The sequence below is a fragment of the Acomys russatus genome, chromosome 5, assembly GCF_903995435.1.
Source record: "Acomys russatus chromosome 5, mAcoRus1.1, whole genome shotgun sequence".
NCBI lineage: Eukaryota > Metazoa > Chordata > Mammalia > Rodentia > Muridae > Acomys > Acomys russatus.
The window spans coordinates 23,731,178-23,748,433 of NC_067141.1; the positions used below are offsets into that span (position 1 = coordinate 23,731,178).

The following is a 17,256-nucleotide window of genomic DNA, read 5'->3' on the forward strand; positions in this document are numbered from 1 at the left end:
CCATGCTCAAGCTGTGGCCCTCTCTTTTCCACTATGATTACACTGCAAGGTGCTGAGGAGGCACTTAGAGATGTGAAGTGACTCAACCAGTGTCACACAGCAGTCCATAGAATTCATAAGACAGTAGTTAAGAGCACTCACTGGCTGCTATCCAGAGAACCTGGAGTACATCCCCATAGCAGGCTGTTTACAACTGCCAGTGGGGATCAGATGCCCTCTTCTGGCCACCATAGGTACTGCATTCATGTGTCATCCATTCACGTGAATATACATATACATACATTAATTTTTTTCTTTTTTTACCTTTATTTTTTATTTTATATGTATGGGCTCTTAGCCTACATGTATATCTGTGTGCCACGCCCATGCAGTACCCATAGAAGCCAAAAGAGAATGTCAGGTCCCCTGGGATTAGAATTATAAACAGTTGTGTAAACCGCCATGAGGATACTGGGAATAGAACCCAAGTCCTCTAGAAGAGCAGCCAGTGCTCTTAACCACAGAATCATCTCTCCAGTCCATTTGTTTGCTTTGAGCCAGGGTCCCATTGTGCAGCCCTGGCTAGCATTGATCTGGCTACTAGAGCAGCTGGCCTTGAATTCACAGATTCCTGCCTGTCTCTGCCTCCGAGTGCTGAGATTCTGCCGAGTGTATGCCATGCCACTATGCCTAGCAAAAATAATCGTTTTTAAAAGGGGGCAAGGGGTGTTGGTGAGATGGCTAAACAAGTTAAAGCATTTGCCATCAAACCTGACAAAAACCTGTGGGTCCCTAGGACCCACATGGTAAAAGGAGAAAACTGATTCTATAGATTGTCCTCTGATTTCCACATGTACACACACACACTAAATAAACAAACAAATAGGTAAGTGACTTAAAAAAAAAAAGCCGTGCTCTATTGCACTCAGCACCTGGAATCAGGAAACAGCCCTTTAACTTGGTGTGGGGAGGGGGCTAGGTTAGGTAAAGCTCTCACATCAGTCAGTGTCCCTTCTGGCCAAGGTTACAAGTATTTATTGGGGCAGTATTTGGATTAACACAGCCTGAGCCAAAGGGTCTACTCACCCAGGCAGGCTACAGTGGGTCATGTGTCCTAAAACTTCCAGTCTGGACACCTGCTGCTTTGTCCAACGATCTGCCCTGTCAGGCTGTCTGGTCCCTTGGCCCTGGAGCTGACCTGGGTGAGGCTCTGGCTCAGCTTGGAGGAATGAGGCACCTCTCTGAAACTCTCTAAATGAGGTCACCTCCTCATGGTGATGAGGCCAGCCTGATAGGCATTTGCCCAACGAGCCTGGCCATGAGGAAGCGGTGCATCACGGATATGCCGAGATGTCAGGGACTGAATGTCACCATGTGCCATGAGCATGTCAGGGTGTCGAAGACTGAATGCCATCCTCTTCCTGCGGACTGTGAACTCACAGAGGCCTGGGGATGTCTCTCTTGCTCTCCTGCCTTCAAAGGTGTCTGAGGCTTGCCTCTCATCAAGTGCAGGTGCTGGAGTGCACAGCTGGAGCCTGAGTCAGCCTCTGATACCACCTGTCTTGGGCCTGTATACCCCTAGTCTAAGACCTATGAGTTAGGTCAGCCCTAAATCCCTCTTACCCCAGCTTACAGCCTAAGCAAAGCGAGAGGCCTGAGGCAGAGGCAGATCTACCTGCCCCAGTTGGTTTCAGGTCTTTGCTGTCATCCTGGCCTCAGCCTCCCAGAGCTGCCCTCTCTGTCCCTGGCTCCCATTTTCTGCAGTCTGAAGCTGCAGGTACTGGCTCCTAGGTGTTAACAACCTGGGGCAGCGCTGCCACCTACTGTAACAACCTTGTTTTGATTAAGTTTCTCAAGGCCATGTTCAGAGGTCATCAGTCCTGCAAAGTAGCCCGTGGAAAGGTCTATCAGAACCAGCCAAGTCACTCAGATGGTTCTACAGAATCTCCTCTGAGCCACTCCTCAGCTGAAAGCATGGGCCGGCTCGGCAAGAGCAAGACTTAGCGCCGGGCGGTGGTGGCGCACGTCTTTAATCCCAGCACTCGGGAGGCAGAGGCAGGCAGATCTCTGTGAATTCGAGGCCAGCCTGGTCTACAAAGCAAGTCTAGGACAGCCAAGGCTACACAGAGAAACCCTGTCTCGAAAAACGAAAAATAAAATAAAATAAAAAGAGCAAGACTTAGCTCCTTGTTGCACTGAACCACACTGCCAGGGTGGGGCAGACTTGCTATTCTCAGGGCTTATTCACAGGTGGACATGGAGCCTGCAGGGCTGGGAGGATGAAGCCAGTGTTATTCAGGTCCCTGGGAGCTGAGGGGACCCACCTGCCTGACAGAAGAGAGAGGCAGACCCTCACAAGACCTGCCCTCTCGGGGGCTCAGGTCCAAGAGCCAAAGGAGCAAACAGAACTTACGATGGAAGCAGGAGAGCTGAGGGGTCCAGGGGGCAGCCCTATGCCAGCAGACACCATCTCACTTAACTATTTGAGAGTTCCCAAACTGGTATCTCTGTGAGCACTTCTGTTCCCTCTCACCTGATATATATGGGGTGTTCCCTGGCTGAGTGGTGGCCCTTATTGGCTAAAAGATGTGTTTTCCAGGTGGCCAGAAATACCATCCCTAGTGTCCTCTAAGACACATGGAAAGGAAGAGGGCAGTGAAGACTGAGGGCAGATAACAGTGACAGGACACTACCTAAGGATACTGGGAGCCCCTAGGGTTGGGAACAGAAGGAAAAACTCTCTGGTCTCCAGGGAGCAAAGCACATTTGTAGAACTGTGTTTCAAGCTCCCACACTGGGGAGTCATGTGACCAGCAGGTCTAAGGGCAATCTGAGTGACCACCCTCAGGGACATGCAAATGCAGCAGCTAGCAGTGTTTTCCAGGGCCACTCTCTTCAGGCCTGGGGAGTTGTAGACGTAAGTAACATGAATGGGCACTGGCGCTCTAGGACATGGCCAGAGGCTTCCTGGTGTTCTTCAGATATTGTTGAGGAGTCTGATAGAAGTGCTGCCAGGGCCAGGGCCAGGCCTGAGGCACATGCACATAACCTGTGTGTTGGCAGCGAAGCACTGGGATGTCAAGGTGTTAGATGGCCCTGGCATCCAGCTCTTGGCTGTCTCTGTTCTGAGGTGTGCCAGGCAGGGGCGGGAAGGGGAGGGGCCACAGCTGGAGGGGCAGTGAGCACAGCAGGCCACTAGGTTTCAGCAAAAGGCAGGCTGAGAGCCCACCTGCTGGCCCAGGGTCATCCCCCCCCCCTTACCTGATTACATATGCAAAGACCCTCTTGCCCACCTCTACATACCTAGGGGCCAATTTGAGAGCACCTGTCCTTTGTCCCACTCTATACAGAATGGGCCTGGCCATTGAGTTCAAGCTCCTCGTTGCCCCTAGCTCCACTCTCAGAGGTGAGTGACACCCCCACCCCACCCCCACCTCTGGCAAGGGTTTGCACCCCTCCCCGACATCACAGCAGAGCTTGGGAATGGCTGGCCAGTGGGGTAGAGTTTGAGTCTCAGCATGTTAACAGGCACAGGAGCTACCTGCTCTCTGATCCCCAGATGAATCCTTATTCATGGTCTGAGGCGGAGGGGGGTGGGGGAATGCCAATTCAGTCAGAACTTGAGCAGGTTGAGACCCAAAGGTGTCCTCAGGTTTCCTGGTGGCACCCTGCTGAGGGCGGAAGCTGACTGTGTCACCCAGTGTTAGACTGGGAGGGTTGTTGTGGGCAGGGGCAGGACTTAAGACACTGGATGGAGTCCTGGGGACTGAGTTAGCTGACACTGGAGTTCTTGAGGGGCCCACAGGGAGAGTGTGATCTGCCCCGGGGAACCACATCCTGCCTCCTCCAAGTGTGAGATGAGTCAGCATGGCCAGGCACCTGTATGGCATAGAAGCTCCACCCAGGCACATAAAAGTGAGGTGGACTTGGCAGGTGTTCCCAGGCCTCATTCTTCAGGCCCTGGAGACCAAGAACTATCTCTAGGTTGGTGGCCTGTGTACCCTGGGCAGTGACTTCCTGTCAGGACTTCAAGGTCCATGTTTGAAAAAGTGATTCCACATACACAGGAAAGCAGGCCATGTGAGCCCTAGGGCTCAGGAACGCTGTCAGGCCAGTGTCAGCTAGTGGGTAGGGCCAGGCCAGTCTGGGGGTAGAAGACTGTGTGGGTTCTGCAGGGTAAGGCCTGGAAAGTCACCACTGGCTTTGAGCAAGCCTGGACCAAGAGCCTCATTCAAGTTGTGTAGGTAGCCGATTGGCAGCCTGGGGCACTGCTGGACACTGTTCTGATGGCAGCCCCACTAACTGGGCTCCCTGCAGGACAAGGTCTCCAGCAGGCTCGATATGGAGATAGCACTGAGCCAGGACTGAATAGCCAATTTGGGGGCAGGTATCGCAGGTAGACCCATCTGGGGAAGCCAGAGCTCCTCCATAGTATTCCCACTTAACCCTCATCAAGAGGCAAGTGCAGACCATGGCAGCATAACAACATCTAACTCCACGCAGGGAGGAACTGGGGTTAGACATTTCAGTAGATGAGGGAAACCAACTAGGCAACACAGCATCCCGTAGCCTGGGATCTCAGTGGCCACCTGTGGTTGAATGCCATCTCACCCTTCCATGGCATAGGCTCCACCACAGATGAAGCCACTGCCACTGTCAGGGTTCTGGCTCTGGCCCTGACCCGAGTAGCCTGGGTAAATTTGAGGCTGTGCAGGAGTTATCTAGAAGGTATTTGAGAATGCTTAGCTATCACTGGAATACTTCAATGACACTCAGGTGCCTGGAGCATGGGGGCTCAAAGCCTATGAGCAAATCTGTCTGCTGCCCCCAATCTACTGGGTGGGTTAGTGATGAAAAGTTCCTTGGGGTCTCTGAGCACCCAACAGTGGCTAGTCAGGGATTTGGGATCCATACTATCGAGGGGCCACCTTGTACATCCCGTGACCCTAAAGGGCAAGCCCAACACGGAACCTCTGAGCACAGGCAACCCAGCTCCATGGTCACTCCCTCCACCCCTACAAAAAGCTGTTCTCTTCCTGTGTTCTCTAACCCAAGGGTGGCACTGTCATGGCTCATCTCTGGAAAATCTGCCACTGGGCACTATTGCACTTTTGACCTGCTAGGTGTCGGCCAAGGACCCTCACCTCACTCATTTAGGTGCAGACACTGGTGTGAATCACTGCACACACTGCTGGTGGCCCTTGCTGACTCACCTTTGCTGAGGCCTGTTGCCCATGGGTGGTAAATTAGGAGCCAGAGGCAAGGCCAGCTCAGAAAGCCTTGTGTGCAGCTGTGATGCCAGCTGGGTTGTCAGGCTAATGATGCACTTGAAAATTACACAAGGACATCATTTTGTGAAGTTACCTTATCTTTTAATAATTTGTGAAATGCATGTTTATAAATTAACTTAATTGGCTCAGAAGGAGAGAATCTGTAAGTGGCCATTGCTCAGTTGGCCCCCGTCACGCTCGCTAGGCTGGGAGTAAGGTGCAGCGCAGGGCTGTAACCACAGGAGTCAGGATTCCCTGGGGGACACCACAGGATGAAGAACGGGTACACCTTTGTCAAAAAACCTAATGTATGCCCACCTCCAAGCCTGATTTTCCCTACCACCTTGTCCTGTGGCTCTCAAGTGGCATGGGACAGGGCAGCCGTGAAGGCAGGCCAAGGACAATGGACTTGTGGGCAAGAGCAAGCCACTTCTGTAGCTAACTTTGAGCCTGTGAGGGAGGCATTCCATGGAGGAGCTCTTCCCTCACTACGGTCAGCCAGAACAAGCCACTAGGCTGACCTTCCAGCAAGCGGGAGGCTAAGGCAGGAAGGGTGTTGATGTTGGAGACAAGCCAGGTCTAAAAGTTCACAGCCACCCTTCCCCAACCAAACTCATTAATTCCTTGTGAAATACACATCTCTCCTGGATCAACATCCATAAGGCACAGCCCCAGAGCCAGAGGTGTTTTCTTCATTTCTTACTGTGTGAGTGTGCCTGCCTCCATGTAGATCTGTGCACTATATGCATACAGTGCCCAGAGGCGTTGGGTTCCCTAGAAGTTACAATGGTTTTTAGCCATGATGTGGGTTCTGTGATTGAACTTTCTTTGGAAGAGGAGCCAGTGCTCCTAATTGCTAAGCCATCTCTCAAGGGCCCCATGGGGGGGGGGGGGCTTTCCTAAGACCTTTCCACAGTAGCAAAATGTTCCCAGGGCCCCACAGTCAAACAGGTCCCACCCCCGACCCCAAACACACACAGGATTTCTGTGTAGCCTTGGCTGTCTTGGACTCGTTTTGTAGACCAGGCTGGCCTTGAACTCAGAGAGATTCCCTCTGCCTCTGCCTCCTATTAAGTACTGGGAATAAAGTTGTGTACCACCATGCTTGGTCCAGCCTGGGCAAACAGCTCCCTTTCTAAGAATGAGCTTTCACAGCCTCATCATCTATATGTGAAGTCTGCAGACTGAAGTCTTTGATCCAGCCATTCAGGAGTTCAGTCCAACAGAGTATGGACAACTGTGGGCAGTCAGGAAGGGCAGGTGGGCTGTCAAAAACATAGTGCTCACTTTGTGTTTCACAACTTTAATAGAATATTCTAACTATTCTGTACAAATTGAAAACACCATATTCCATTACAAATGTGTTATCGGGTAAGGCTGAGCACACTCTACATGGCTGGTCACCGTGGACACGGCTGCCCTGGCTGCCAGAGACCCCAACCACACACTCGGATACCCCACACACCAACTGGTCAGCAAACCCAGGTGTGGGCCTGGTATGCACAGTGCAAGCTGAAGCTGTGCTCTACAGGCCAGAGATTCCTAGTGAGGGAGGACTTTTGCACCCTGGCTACAACCAGGCACCCTCCAGCAGTGGCAATAACATATGGTCTGCATGGCACAGAACAGCTGGTGGCAGGAAGCAACAGGGCTTCCTCCACAGGCCTCACTCCACTTGATGTCACATCCTCCGAATCAAGTCAGCAATGTGGTCTCCTAAGTGGGAGGAGGACAGTGAAGTTCAAAGCCCCCCAAGCACGAGTGAATAAATAAGTACAAGGGTGAACCCGACAGCTCTGGCCTCAGAGGTGTGCGCCACAACCCACCCACCCCTAAAACCAAAACGCAAGAAAAAAAAAATGCTCTAAAGGCGAGCACAGCCTCCTCTACAGTGCTTGGGAGATGACTAGGGCACAGCAGTTGCTGCAGCAGCTTCCCACATAGTTCAGTAGCTGGAAACCATGGGACCTCTTCAGTAGGGGAGGGCTTCGTGCACAGAATCACCAGGCTCTGCCAAGCCCAGGCACAATCCCAGCCCAGCCCAGGCCACATGGTCTTCAGGGACTAAGGCTGCAGGTGCTACAACTAAATCTCCTATTCTCAACTGCAGCCCAGTCTCCACTGTACAAGTTAAGCAAAGTAAGAAGGGAAGGGGGAGAGGAATCATGCACTTGGAAATGGTTAGATGTCACAGCACTGTCAACAAAATTCTGCTTTGGCAGGGACTGAGGCCCCTGCCTGCAGCCTGGGGTCCTGACAGCCGTCCACAAGGCAGCCCCACAGGGTCGCTGTTTCTCACTGCTGCTTGCACTCCGCTGGTTGGCTGGGCTCTTTCTGCAAGGAGAATACATGATTTGAAGAAAATAAAACCAGTGCCACTCATCAAGCTGCCCCACCCCACAAGAACCATGATTCAATGAGTTTGTCCCTTCTTACCAAAAGATGGCTCCTGTAAACAATCTGTAAGAGCTGGCATGGAAACAAGCCAGCTCCCCAGAGAAGAGTCCCAGGAGCTTGCTTTCCTGTTCTAATGTAAAGTCTAACTGAGAATGTGCTAGGCAGAGATCTCCTAGGGCCACAGAAAAGAACTAGACACATAAAAGGCCTTGCTGCTGGTACAGATCACACCTGCCTCTGCCAACAACCTCCTCTCTCTCTCAGGGCAGCTCTTTCCTGGGTATTTATGCAGGAAAAGCTGGTTTTCCCAACTAATACTCAGATCCAACTCCAGTGGCTCATGGTGCAGGAGCAAATGGCCAGAGGCCATCCTCTATAAAGAGCCACATCCATCAGTTAACAAGCAGAAGTTTAGATCACACCTGTCTGAGGACCAAGGTGACTTCAATCTAACCTAACACACAAACCTGGTGCCTTTAAAACACATTCAGGACCTCAGAGCTTTGTATGGAGGCCAATGAAAGCCTGAGGACAGACAAGAAACTCAGTATCATTTCAGAGCTAAGACTCATCTCATCTGCTGCCCAGAGTCCCTGGGAGCTACAACTAAAAATCTCTGACTGTGGAGCCTAGTGGTATAACAAGTAATTCCAAGCTGAGGCAAAGAAATGCACGTTCAAGGCTCACCTCACCATGTTTCCAAGTAACAAGGGCTAGTGACCCAGCCAGGCAATGGAGCACTTGCCTGGCATGCCCAGAGTCCAGGGCTTGATCCTCAACATCACATCAAAAATCAATTATTTTTACACAAGGACTTACTATGTAGGTAGCCTTACCTGACCTTGAACTCACAGTCTCTCAAGTACCTGGGGTGGGGGGTAGAGGGCATGGCCACTTTTTTGTTTTGAGACAGGGTCTTACTATGGAATCCTGGCTATTCTGGAACTATGTAGACCATGGTGGCCTTGAACTCAGATCTGACTGCCTTTGCCTCTCAAGTGCTAGAATTAAAGGTGTACTCTTATTATGTGCACACGTGTTTTGGCTTTGCCTGCACACCATGTATGTTCCTAGTGTCAACAAAAGTCAGAAGAGGTGGTGATCAGATTGCTTGGAACTAGAGTTACAGACAGTTGTGAGCTGCCATGGGGATGCTGAGAACCAAAACTTTGGAAAAGCAGCCTATGCTCTTAAGATGAGCCTATCTCTCCAGTCCCAATAAAACAAATTTATTAAAAAGTGCTGGGCGTGGTGGTGCATGCCATGCCTGTAATCCCAGCACTTCAGAAGGCAGAGGCAGGCAAAATCTGAGTTCAAGGCCAGCCTGGCCTACAAAGTGAGACCAGACCAGCCAAGGCTACACAGAGAAACCCTGTCTTAAAAATAATGAACGCAACAAAACAATGCCCCCCCTCAAGAAAAACAAAAAACAAAAAGCAATTCTGACTGACTGGCTATGGGAGTCTAAGAAAAGCCTGCATTGTAGGAACATGTGGGATAACACCAGAAGCACCTTGAAACTTGAGACGTCACACTTCAAGGGCAAAAACACACAAAAGGGGGAACCTCGACTTGGTGTGACCTCTACATTTTTTCAATAAAAAAAAATTAATGTATGTGTGGGCCTGTGTGAGGGTTGGCATTAGATCCCCTATAACTGGAGTTACAGATGATTGTGAGCTACTGTGAGTGTGTTGGGAACTGAACCCCGGTCCTCTGCAAAAGCAGCCAGTGCCTTAACCACTAAACCATCTCTCTAGCCCCCAAATTCTAATCGTAATGAGAAGAAAACAGGGATATACTGAGCCCCCTCCAGGTTGGGGCTCTCATCTCTACCTGAGTCTCAGGGGCCTTATAAGTCAACAAAGGCCAGAGATGCTATGCTATTCTCAGTTGTCAGTCTGACCATTTCTAGAAGCTTATGCAAAGGATGTGGAAGAAGGAAGCTTTTGCTCTTTGCCTGCTTGCCCTCACTCTGCAGCGAGCCCATTCCTTCACTAGCATTAGAGTCTATTTCTTTGAGATTCTGACATATACACAAGACCACCTGAGGCATGCAGCCTTGTGTCTGAACAAGGATCCGATGTATGAACTCTGCATTGGGAGGCAGCCATTGTTAGTGCAGTTGAATCACAGACTGTGAGCCATTAGTAGATTCCACTTATAATGGAGAGATTCAGTCTATCAGCTGTTTCTCTAGAGAAGCCCAATACAGATGCCAATCAAGCAAGAGCTGTCAAGGTGGTCAACACAGAGGCTAAGGTCACTAACCTACTGACCTAGAGAACAACAAGGAAGTGGGGTGTCCCAAGCGAGTACAGCAGGGACAGGAAAAGAGGAAGGCAAGCGATGCACACAGGGGAAAGAGTGTGAGCTCTAGGGGTTGGGGTGAAACTGGGGTCTACCAGCACAGAGGGAAATAAAGGCACTGCAGGTGGGCAAGATGTAGGCACCTCCCCACCACTGCCTCAGAACACAGGCATCCTGCAATTTTTCCTGCTACTAAATAAAGTGGCATTTTGACCACAAGAATGTAACATTTCTGACTTCAATAAAACCAAAACCAAGGATGTAAAATCCAAAACAGAGACCACAGAAATTTAGGTGATGAAGCTGCCGAGGAACACAATCTACTAAGATGGCAGAAGAGGCCATCAGCAAGGCAGAGGAATGAGGCAGCAGTTTACCCAGGGATATCAAGCTCCGGATCCCATTTCTATCCTAGCTCCTGCTGGGGTAACAAGTTCTTAAAGGGGATTTTCCAAATGGGATACTTCTGGCTTTGTTCTGTGACACAGTCAGAAACTAAGCTGCAATTGAACTGTAGCATCTGCCACATCACATCTCTCAGTGACAATTTGGCCACTCAGTGCTCGCACTTAAAACCCACAAGTGAGCCAATACCTTGCCCACCACAGAACTACATAAGGTGGGGTTGTCAAGAGCACAGCAGACATGAGAAAGGTGGAGCTGAGGCCACTTACACTCCACTCTATCAGCTGCACTAGAGAGCAAGGCTCACGCCAAAGCTCATTGCAGGTGAACATAACTCCTCAGTTTGCTGCTATTATGGCCTTGATAAGAGGGATCCTTTAACATTGACAGTCAACTGTACATAATGCTAGAGTGAAGAAGGCCCCAGAGTGAGCCCACGAAAAGACAATAGGCCAAGGTTCTGTAGGACTGTGCTATCATTCTGGGCAATTCCTTCTAAACTGTTTTCTTCATATAAAAAAGGCAGGAGCCTATCCTTGGGAGGGGACTGTGAGTTCCTTGTGGTGTCTCCCACTCTGTCTTGCCTTTCTTCTCCTATGGCATTAGGTATGTACAAAAGCTGTGAGCACCCCACAGGAAAGGCCTCCCCTTGTTACTAGTTGCCTACAGGGAAATGAGGTGCCCCAATATGTCCTCAACTAGCTCTGTTATCTTCCAAACCAACCTTGGGGTCAGCCCACCTGACCTCATCTTTTCGGTTCACTCACTGGTCTGCACAATGCCTGGTACAGTGTATATAAACCTTCAGCAGACACCTAGACAAATCCAGTAACTACAGTCACACAATATATGAGCTTATTGCAGTGTAGCCAACATGGCTATGTGTCCAGGATAGCTCCTGTGGTCATTCTGTCAGCTATTGACTCCCAAAGTCTCTTGTTCTGTCACCAGTGACAATGCTCCCAAAATACAGCTCATTGCCCAGTTAGCAAAAACCACCAAGCCCTGAAAGCAGGAGCTAAGCCTCGCTGTTCTTCTGGTTTTACAAATGCCATTAGCTGTGGAGCCCTATACAAGTGCTGCTCACAAGGCCCGAGGCAGCCTTAGCTCCTATACAATGTGATGAACTGCACCCTCTGTGCCCCAGAAGTCAAAGCAATGCAACGAATCAAGTACAGACAGTATTTGAAGTTAGGTATGAACAGATTCCACCTTACCTAGAAACGCATGAATGATTAACACAAAAATTACACCTAAATGGGGAAAAAATTGAAAGGAACTGTCAGCATGAAAGAAAATGAAATGCACAAAATTATACAGGAGGCAACAGCCACATTCTCCTGATACCAAAGGCTTCCGGTAAGAGTAGAAGTCGCTTTAGCACAGCAGAGCTGCACGCCTTCCCAAGGTCAGAACCTCATTCCCACTTATGGCAAACAACTCCCAGACAACACTCTGTGCACTGTTGTGTGCAGATTCCAGTTACTCTTCACTTTGCAGAGTGCACATAAAGCCACAGAACCATCACATCTTGACCCAAGGACAGCAGGACCGCCCGTTAGACTGCCTGCAACAGTGCCTCTTCCACTGTGCCCCTTTGCCTACACTACTTCTGTAGCATCTCTCCACCCCTAGACAATGCAAAAAATGAGGTGTCTGCAGGGATTTTTACTAATCACATGATAACATAGATGAGAAACTCTTCAAAAAACAGGGACATGAGAGGAGACAGAAGGCTCTGCAGGGTGACAAAGGGAAAACAATAGGAAAAAGAAATGGTAGTAGAAGGATCCAATGGAGGCTAAGTGAGACAAGCACAGCACAGAGGCCAAGTTGCACCAAGTTGGAATGTGCACAAGACAAGCTGCCCTGGTCCCTGCCAACTGCACTCTGACCATGTGTCCATCCAGTGCCCAGAGGGCACAAACAGCCAAAACCCCAAGGCTCACCACTTAGTACAGTCTCCGTGACCCAAGAGTGACCCTTAGAGGACAGTGGCATTTGTGACTGTGACAGCAGCCCATCTCCCATTTTTCCTTCCAGGAACTTCCCAGTGTGTGCATGCATTCCAAGCACCACAGTAGCCACAGCACCACGTCACTGCAACGGCAGCTTTTAGCACACGCTCCACACAGGGAAAACAAGGACAACAGGCAGACATTAGCCAGTCAGAGACACAGTACAGGGACACCAGGCAGGGATCCACTCCAATAGACCCTACACACCATCAAACACAGAGCACGGCTATGCTAGAGTACCTCAGGGCACCCTGTCACCAGGTGTCATAGCACCCTAACTTAACTCCTGAGGCCAGGAAAAAAAAAAAAACAACCCCTGAACTTACAGGTAAAATTGGCAGAGTAGGTCCTGTCCTATCACCATCCTATGTGCATGCACATACAATACCTAGGACACTTCTGGTTCTCGGCTAGTATGAATATGAAATTCTAACCACAACCTTATGTTCTTTATTACAGCTCACAATCCACATCAGATGCTCTGTAGATGCACAAGGGTGCTTCTTGTTATAGCATTCCTTTAAGGAAGAGCTGGAAGCCACACATGCTCAAGTCTACAGAGAGCTGAGCAGCACCTAGTTGAATCTTACACCTAATGTTCTGGGCACATGAACTGTGGATTTTTCTGACATGTGTATTCTAAGCATCACTGCCTCGAAGTGGGGAACAGCTTCAAAAGCCCCATTGTACAGTATTGGTAGGCTCAGGAACCCCCAAATAACTAACCTTGGGGACAATATCAGCATCATCTTCATCTTCTCCCTCCTCATCACCTTCCAATTCCTGTATTAAAAGGAGACAAAAGTAAAGCGTGATGACTAGGGATGTGACCAAAGGGCAACACCTAAACACATAGAAAGTGACACACAGCTTACTCTGTACAACTAACACAAGCTAATTCTTATAAACAAAACCAGGACTAGAGACACTCTCAGTGCTTAGGAGCACACAGCCCTTGCAGAGGACTGAATTTAGTTCCTAGCACCTATGACATGTAGCTTATAGCTACCGCAAACACCTGCTTCAGACCTGATACGGCAGAGGAACCAGCACACAAGCATACATACATGCACAAATGTGCATGAATTAAAACAAAAACAAAACCTTTAAATCTTAAAAAAGTATTTATTTAAAAATGAAGAAAAGACAGGCGGTGGTGGCGTACACCTTTAATCCCAGCACTTAGGAGGCAGAGGCAGATCTCTCTGAGTTCGAAGCCAGCCTGGACTACAGAGTGAGTTCCAAGACAAACTCCAAGAGAAACTCTGTCTCTTGAAAAAACAAAACAAAACAAAACAAAAATGAAGCAAAGTGCTGGGTGTGGTGACGCACGCCTTTGATCCCAGCACTTGGGAGGCAGAGGCAGGTGGATCTCTGTGAGTTCTGAGACCAGCCAAAATGAGTCCAGGACAGTCAGGACTATAAGAAAAACCCCATCTCAGGGGGTGGGGAAACAAAACAGACTGATCCAGAAGCTCAGCTTCCTATGGTGTCTGCCTTTCTTTCTTTTTTGTTGTTGCTTTTTGTTTTGTTTTTGTTTTTTTGTTTTTCGAGACAGGGATTCTCTGTGTAGCCTTGGCTCTCCTGGACTCACTTTGTAGACCAGGCTGGCCTCGAACTGGCAGCGATCCACCTGCCTCTGCCTCTCGAGTGCTGGGATTAAAGGCGTGCGCCACCACGCCCGCCCGTGTCTGCCTTTCATAAGCAAATCATAGCAGAGCCCTGTATTAAGACCAGTCACTAATAATTACTCTCTGTATCTCTTTGTTTTCACAGACAACTGTCAAACACTTCAAAAAAAATTAGGCATTCCTTATTAAGTGGTTACTGAGATACATTTTTATAAACAATTACAGGGTCAAAATCTATGGGCACCAAAACAAAATGGTTCAAAACGGCAACTGAAACCAGAGCAAGGTCTTTTAACTTCCTAACTTCAAGTAGAGAAGTCAAAGCCACACAGTTGGGGTGACAACAATGCATGACTTCTTTCTTACCTCTTCTTCGCCCTCCTCGCCTTCTTCAAACTGCAAAGGGAACAGAAAAACAATTTAAATTTCCAGAACCATGGTGTAGCCCCAATACCAAGCTGATAAGCACCCTGCTTAGTGAAGCTTGGTGCTGCTGCTATAGAAGCAGTGCTGGTTCCATCCAGGTGTCCGTGAGGCACATGCTGTTGTTGCAGGCCCACAGAGTAGCACTGTGCTTATGACGGGTTTCACAGAACTGAAAGCTGCTCAAAACAAGAGTTAAGGATGGCAAAGGGTGACAAAGACTTGCCTGTTGGACATGCTGGGATTAGTTCCCTATTTTCAGATTACAAAAGGGGCAACTGGAGTCATTTGGGAAGGACTCTTAATTGAGAAAATGCCTCCATGAGATATGCCTATAGGCAAGCCAGTGGTACATTTTTCTTTATCAATGACTGAAGTGGGAAGGCCCAGCTTACTGTCATGTGCCACTCCTGTGCTGGTGACTGTGTGCTATAAGCACAAGGCTGAGCAAGTCAGTAAGGTCTCTGTATCAGTTCCTGCCTCTAGGTTCCTAACCTTAGTTCCCTGGATGACCGACTACAAGCTGTATAAGCAAACAAACTCTTTCCTCCCCAAATTGTTTTTGGTGATGGTGTTTCATCACAGCAACAAATACCCAAGTAAGACTAAGGCTAAACAAAGTTAATCAGTTTAACTGCATACAGGAATTTTCCCATGGGGGATGACAGACAACACGAACACAAGATTGGAGCCTTTATTAGGTCTCATTTTAAAATATTTATTTTAGAAACATTTATAAAATCTTGGTGTTTAGTCAAAACTACTGCCCAAACACAACCAGGGCCTTGTGTCAATTTCTCTGCCAAGTACATGTGTTGGTCAGGCAAATTCAAGTCCCAAACAAGAGCCAGTTCCTAAAGGCTGGTCACTCTAGTACTAGTGGTTACTGAATGGGCACATGAGAAAGCAGCTGATTTGCCACTTATAACCTTGAGACCACTCACATATTCCTTGAGACAATATGAAACCGCAACTTGGAAAAGCCAGAACCTACTGGCCTCTTGGAACCACAAACAGTGAGGTGGGACCCAGCCACAGAGCAGTGCCTTTCCCCCATCACATCCAAGCAGGTTTCTAAAAGGCAGGTCTTTTTGTTTTTAGGCTCAGAGGTTGAGAGCACTGTCTGTTCTTCCAAAAGTCCTGAGTTCAATTCCCAGCAAGCACATGTTGGCTCACAACCATCTATCAAGATATTTGGTGCCCTCCTCTGGCATGCAGGTGTATATGCGGGCAGAATACTGTGTAAATAAATAAATAAATCTTAAAAACAACAACAACAAAAACACAAGGGCTTCCCCATAGAGCTATAACTAGCCTTAAAACACTCAGTTCTATCTCAAGCTCCTGGGTGCCAGAATGACAGATGGACTGTATGGATCCAAGAGGGAAGTTACACCTGTACTAGCCCAGTGTCAAAGTTAAGATTCAAGCACAACGTTTCTTTCCTCAGGAGCCTATCCTTAGGAAAAATCCTCTAGTGGGGCCAAGGTGTCTGCCCCAAGTGGACCTCCCACGTGTAGAGTACACAGCAAGAAGGGCCAGCTGCTTCCCTCTCCAACAACCCTCTATTCTTCAGGTGTCCAGTAGTAAAATGTTTCTCACACTTCATCTAAGTGCCTGGTGAGGCTGCTGCAGCTAGCTCCTTAGTAATGGGGGCAGAAAGGACCATCCAGACCCTTACCTGCCATCTTTAAACACCATGTGTCAAGTATGAAGACCACTGAACTGGGGGCAAGCTTTTCAACATTTTAGTTAACTTCAACATCAGTTCCATGGTCACAGCAGCTACACGTCAGTTGCACATGGTTAGCCCTACTGCCACCATCTTGAGAATGGTGCCCGAGAATTGCTGTGTAACTAGGCTGTCCTAAAACCCATGCCTCTGCACTGTAGAAAACCACCTATGCTAAGCACTATCCACAGCCATCTCTGCCCAAGCAAGGCCTTGATGCTAACATCCACCAAGAGAGGTGTGAGAGGTGGGCCACTGGACCTGTCTGATCCTCTACTCTCCACCTTTGCTCCAACAGACTCAAGAGCTCTTCAAACAAAGGTAACAACTGACCTCTAAGGACTGTGATAACTTGGGGCAACCCAAGCCTTAGCCACCATGAGGACCTGTGCCAGGTCATATTAGTATGGCTTATTAAGTAATACCTGGAGCATATTTCACAGGGCAGGGTACTATTCTAAGACTGGCCAGTATGAATCTACTGCCAATAACTTGTCTGCTGTGGCCCAACTTCCATAAGGGCTTCCTCATACTGGAGTTTGCTCAAGTTCTCAGGCTTTCCACAGAACAGTTTGTCCCTCTGGGACTTAACACAAAGTTAAATGAGTCACCATCCTGGCTTCTCGGGTGACAGGACTGATAGCCTCATGGACCTTCTCTTAATACTGCTTCTAGAATTCTCCTACCCTTAGTCTATTGTTATAAACACAACACGGCTGTAGCTCTGGATCTGGATAAGGAAGCAATACACAAGCCCTGGGCTTTCCAGGCCACAGTTCAGAGTCTCTGAGCACCCACAAGAGTTAAGCACCCAGGTGACCACCCCCCTGCCCCACATACATTGTCATCATCCTCTATGGCCTCTCCAGTAAAGTAAAGGACAGCCCGTGGCACGATGCGCTCACGGAAAAAGTGCCCAATTTCAAAGTCAGAGGCTAAGGTGAACTCGGAATCTTCATCCTGAGAGGGAAAACCGATAGTTAGCTCATTTCAGTGGGATAAAGACTTGCTCAGCATCCCCCCTCCCCCTTGCAACCCTTGCTTCTGAATCATTTGCACTGCTGGGAAAGCTAATGTTCAAACTACACTAG

General features: G+C 48.9%; 1 protein-coding gene across 2 annotated transcripts in view; it reads right to left on the reverse strand.

The window, feature by feature from the left end:
- Window positions 1-6,555: 6,555 nt before the first annotated feature.
- Nap1l4 (nucleosome assembly protein 1 like 4) overlaps window positions 6,556-17,256 on the reverse strand; it is a 30,645-nt gene continuing 19,944 nt past the window's right edge. Inside the window, exons 11-14 of one of the 2 annotated variants that reach the window (XM_051145723.1) lie at window positions 17,006-17,125; window positions 14,377-14,406; window positions 13,106-13,162; window positions 6,556-7,583 (exon numbers count right to left, since the gene is read on the reverse strand). In XM_051145723.1, the coding sequence (XP_051001680.1) occupies window positions 7,545-7,583; window positions 13,106-13,162; window positions 14,377-14,406; window positions 17,006-17,125 (246 nt within the window). In that variant the 3' untranslated portion in view covers window positions 6,556-7,544. Of the gene's footprint in view, window positions 7,584-11,578; window positions 11,615-13,105; window positions 13,163-14,376; window positions 14,407-17,005; window positions 17,126-17,256 lie in introns of those variants that run through there. The other variant, XM_051145724.1, reaches the window with a different exon arrangement.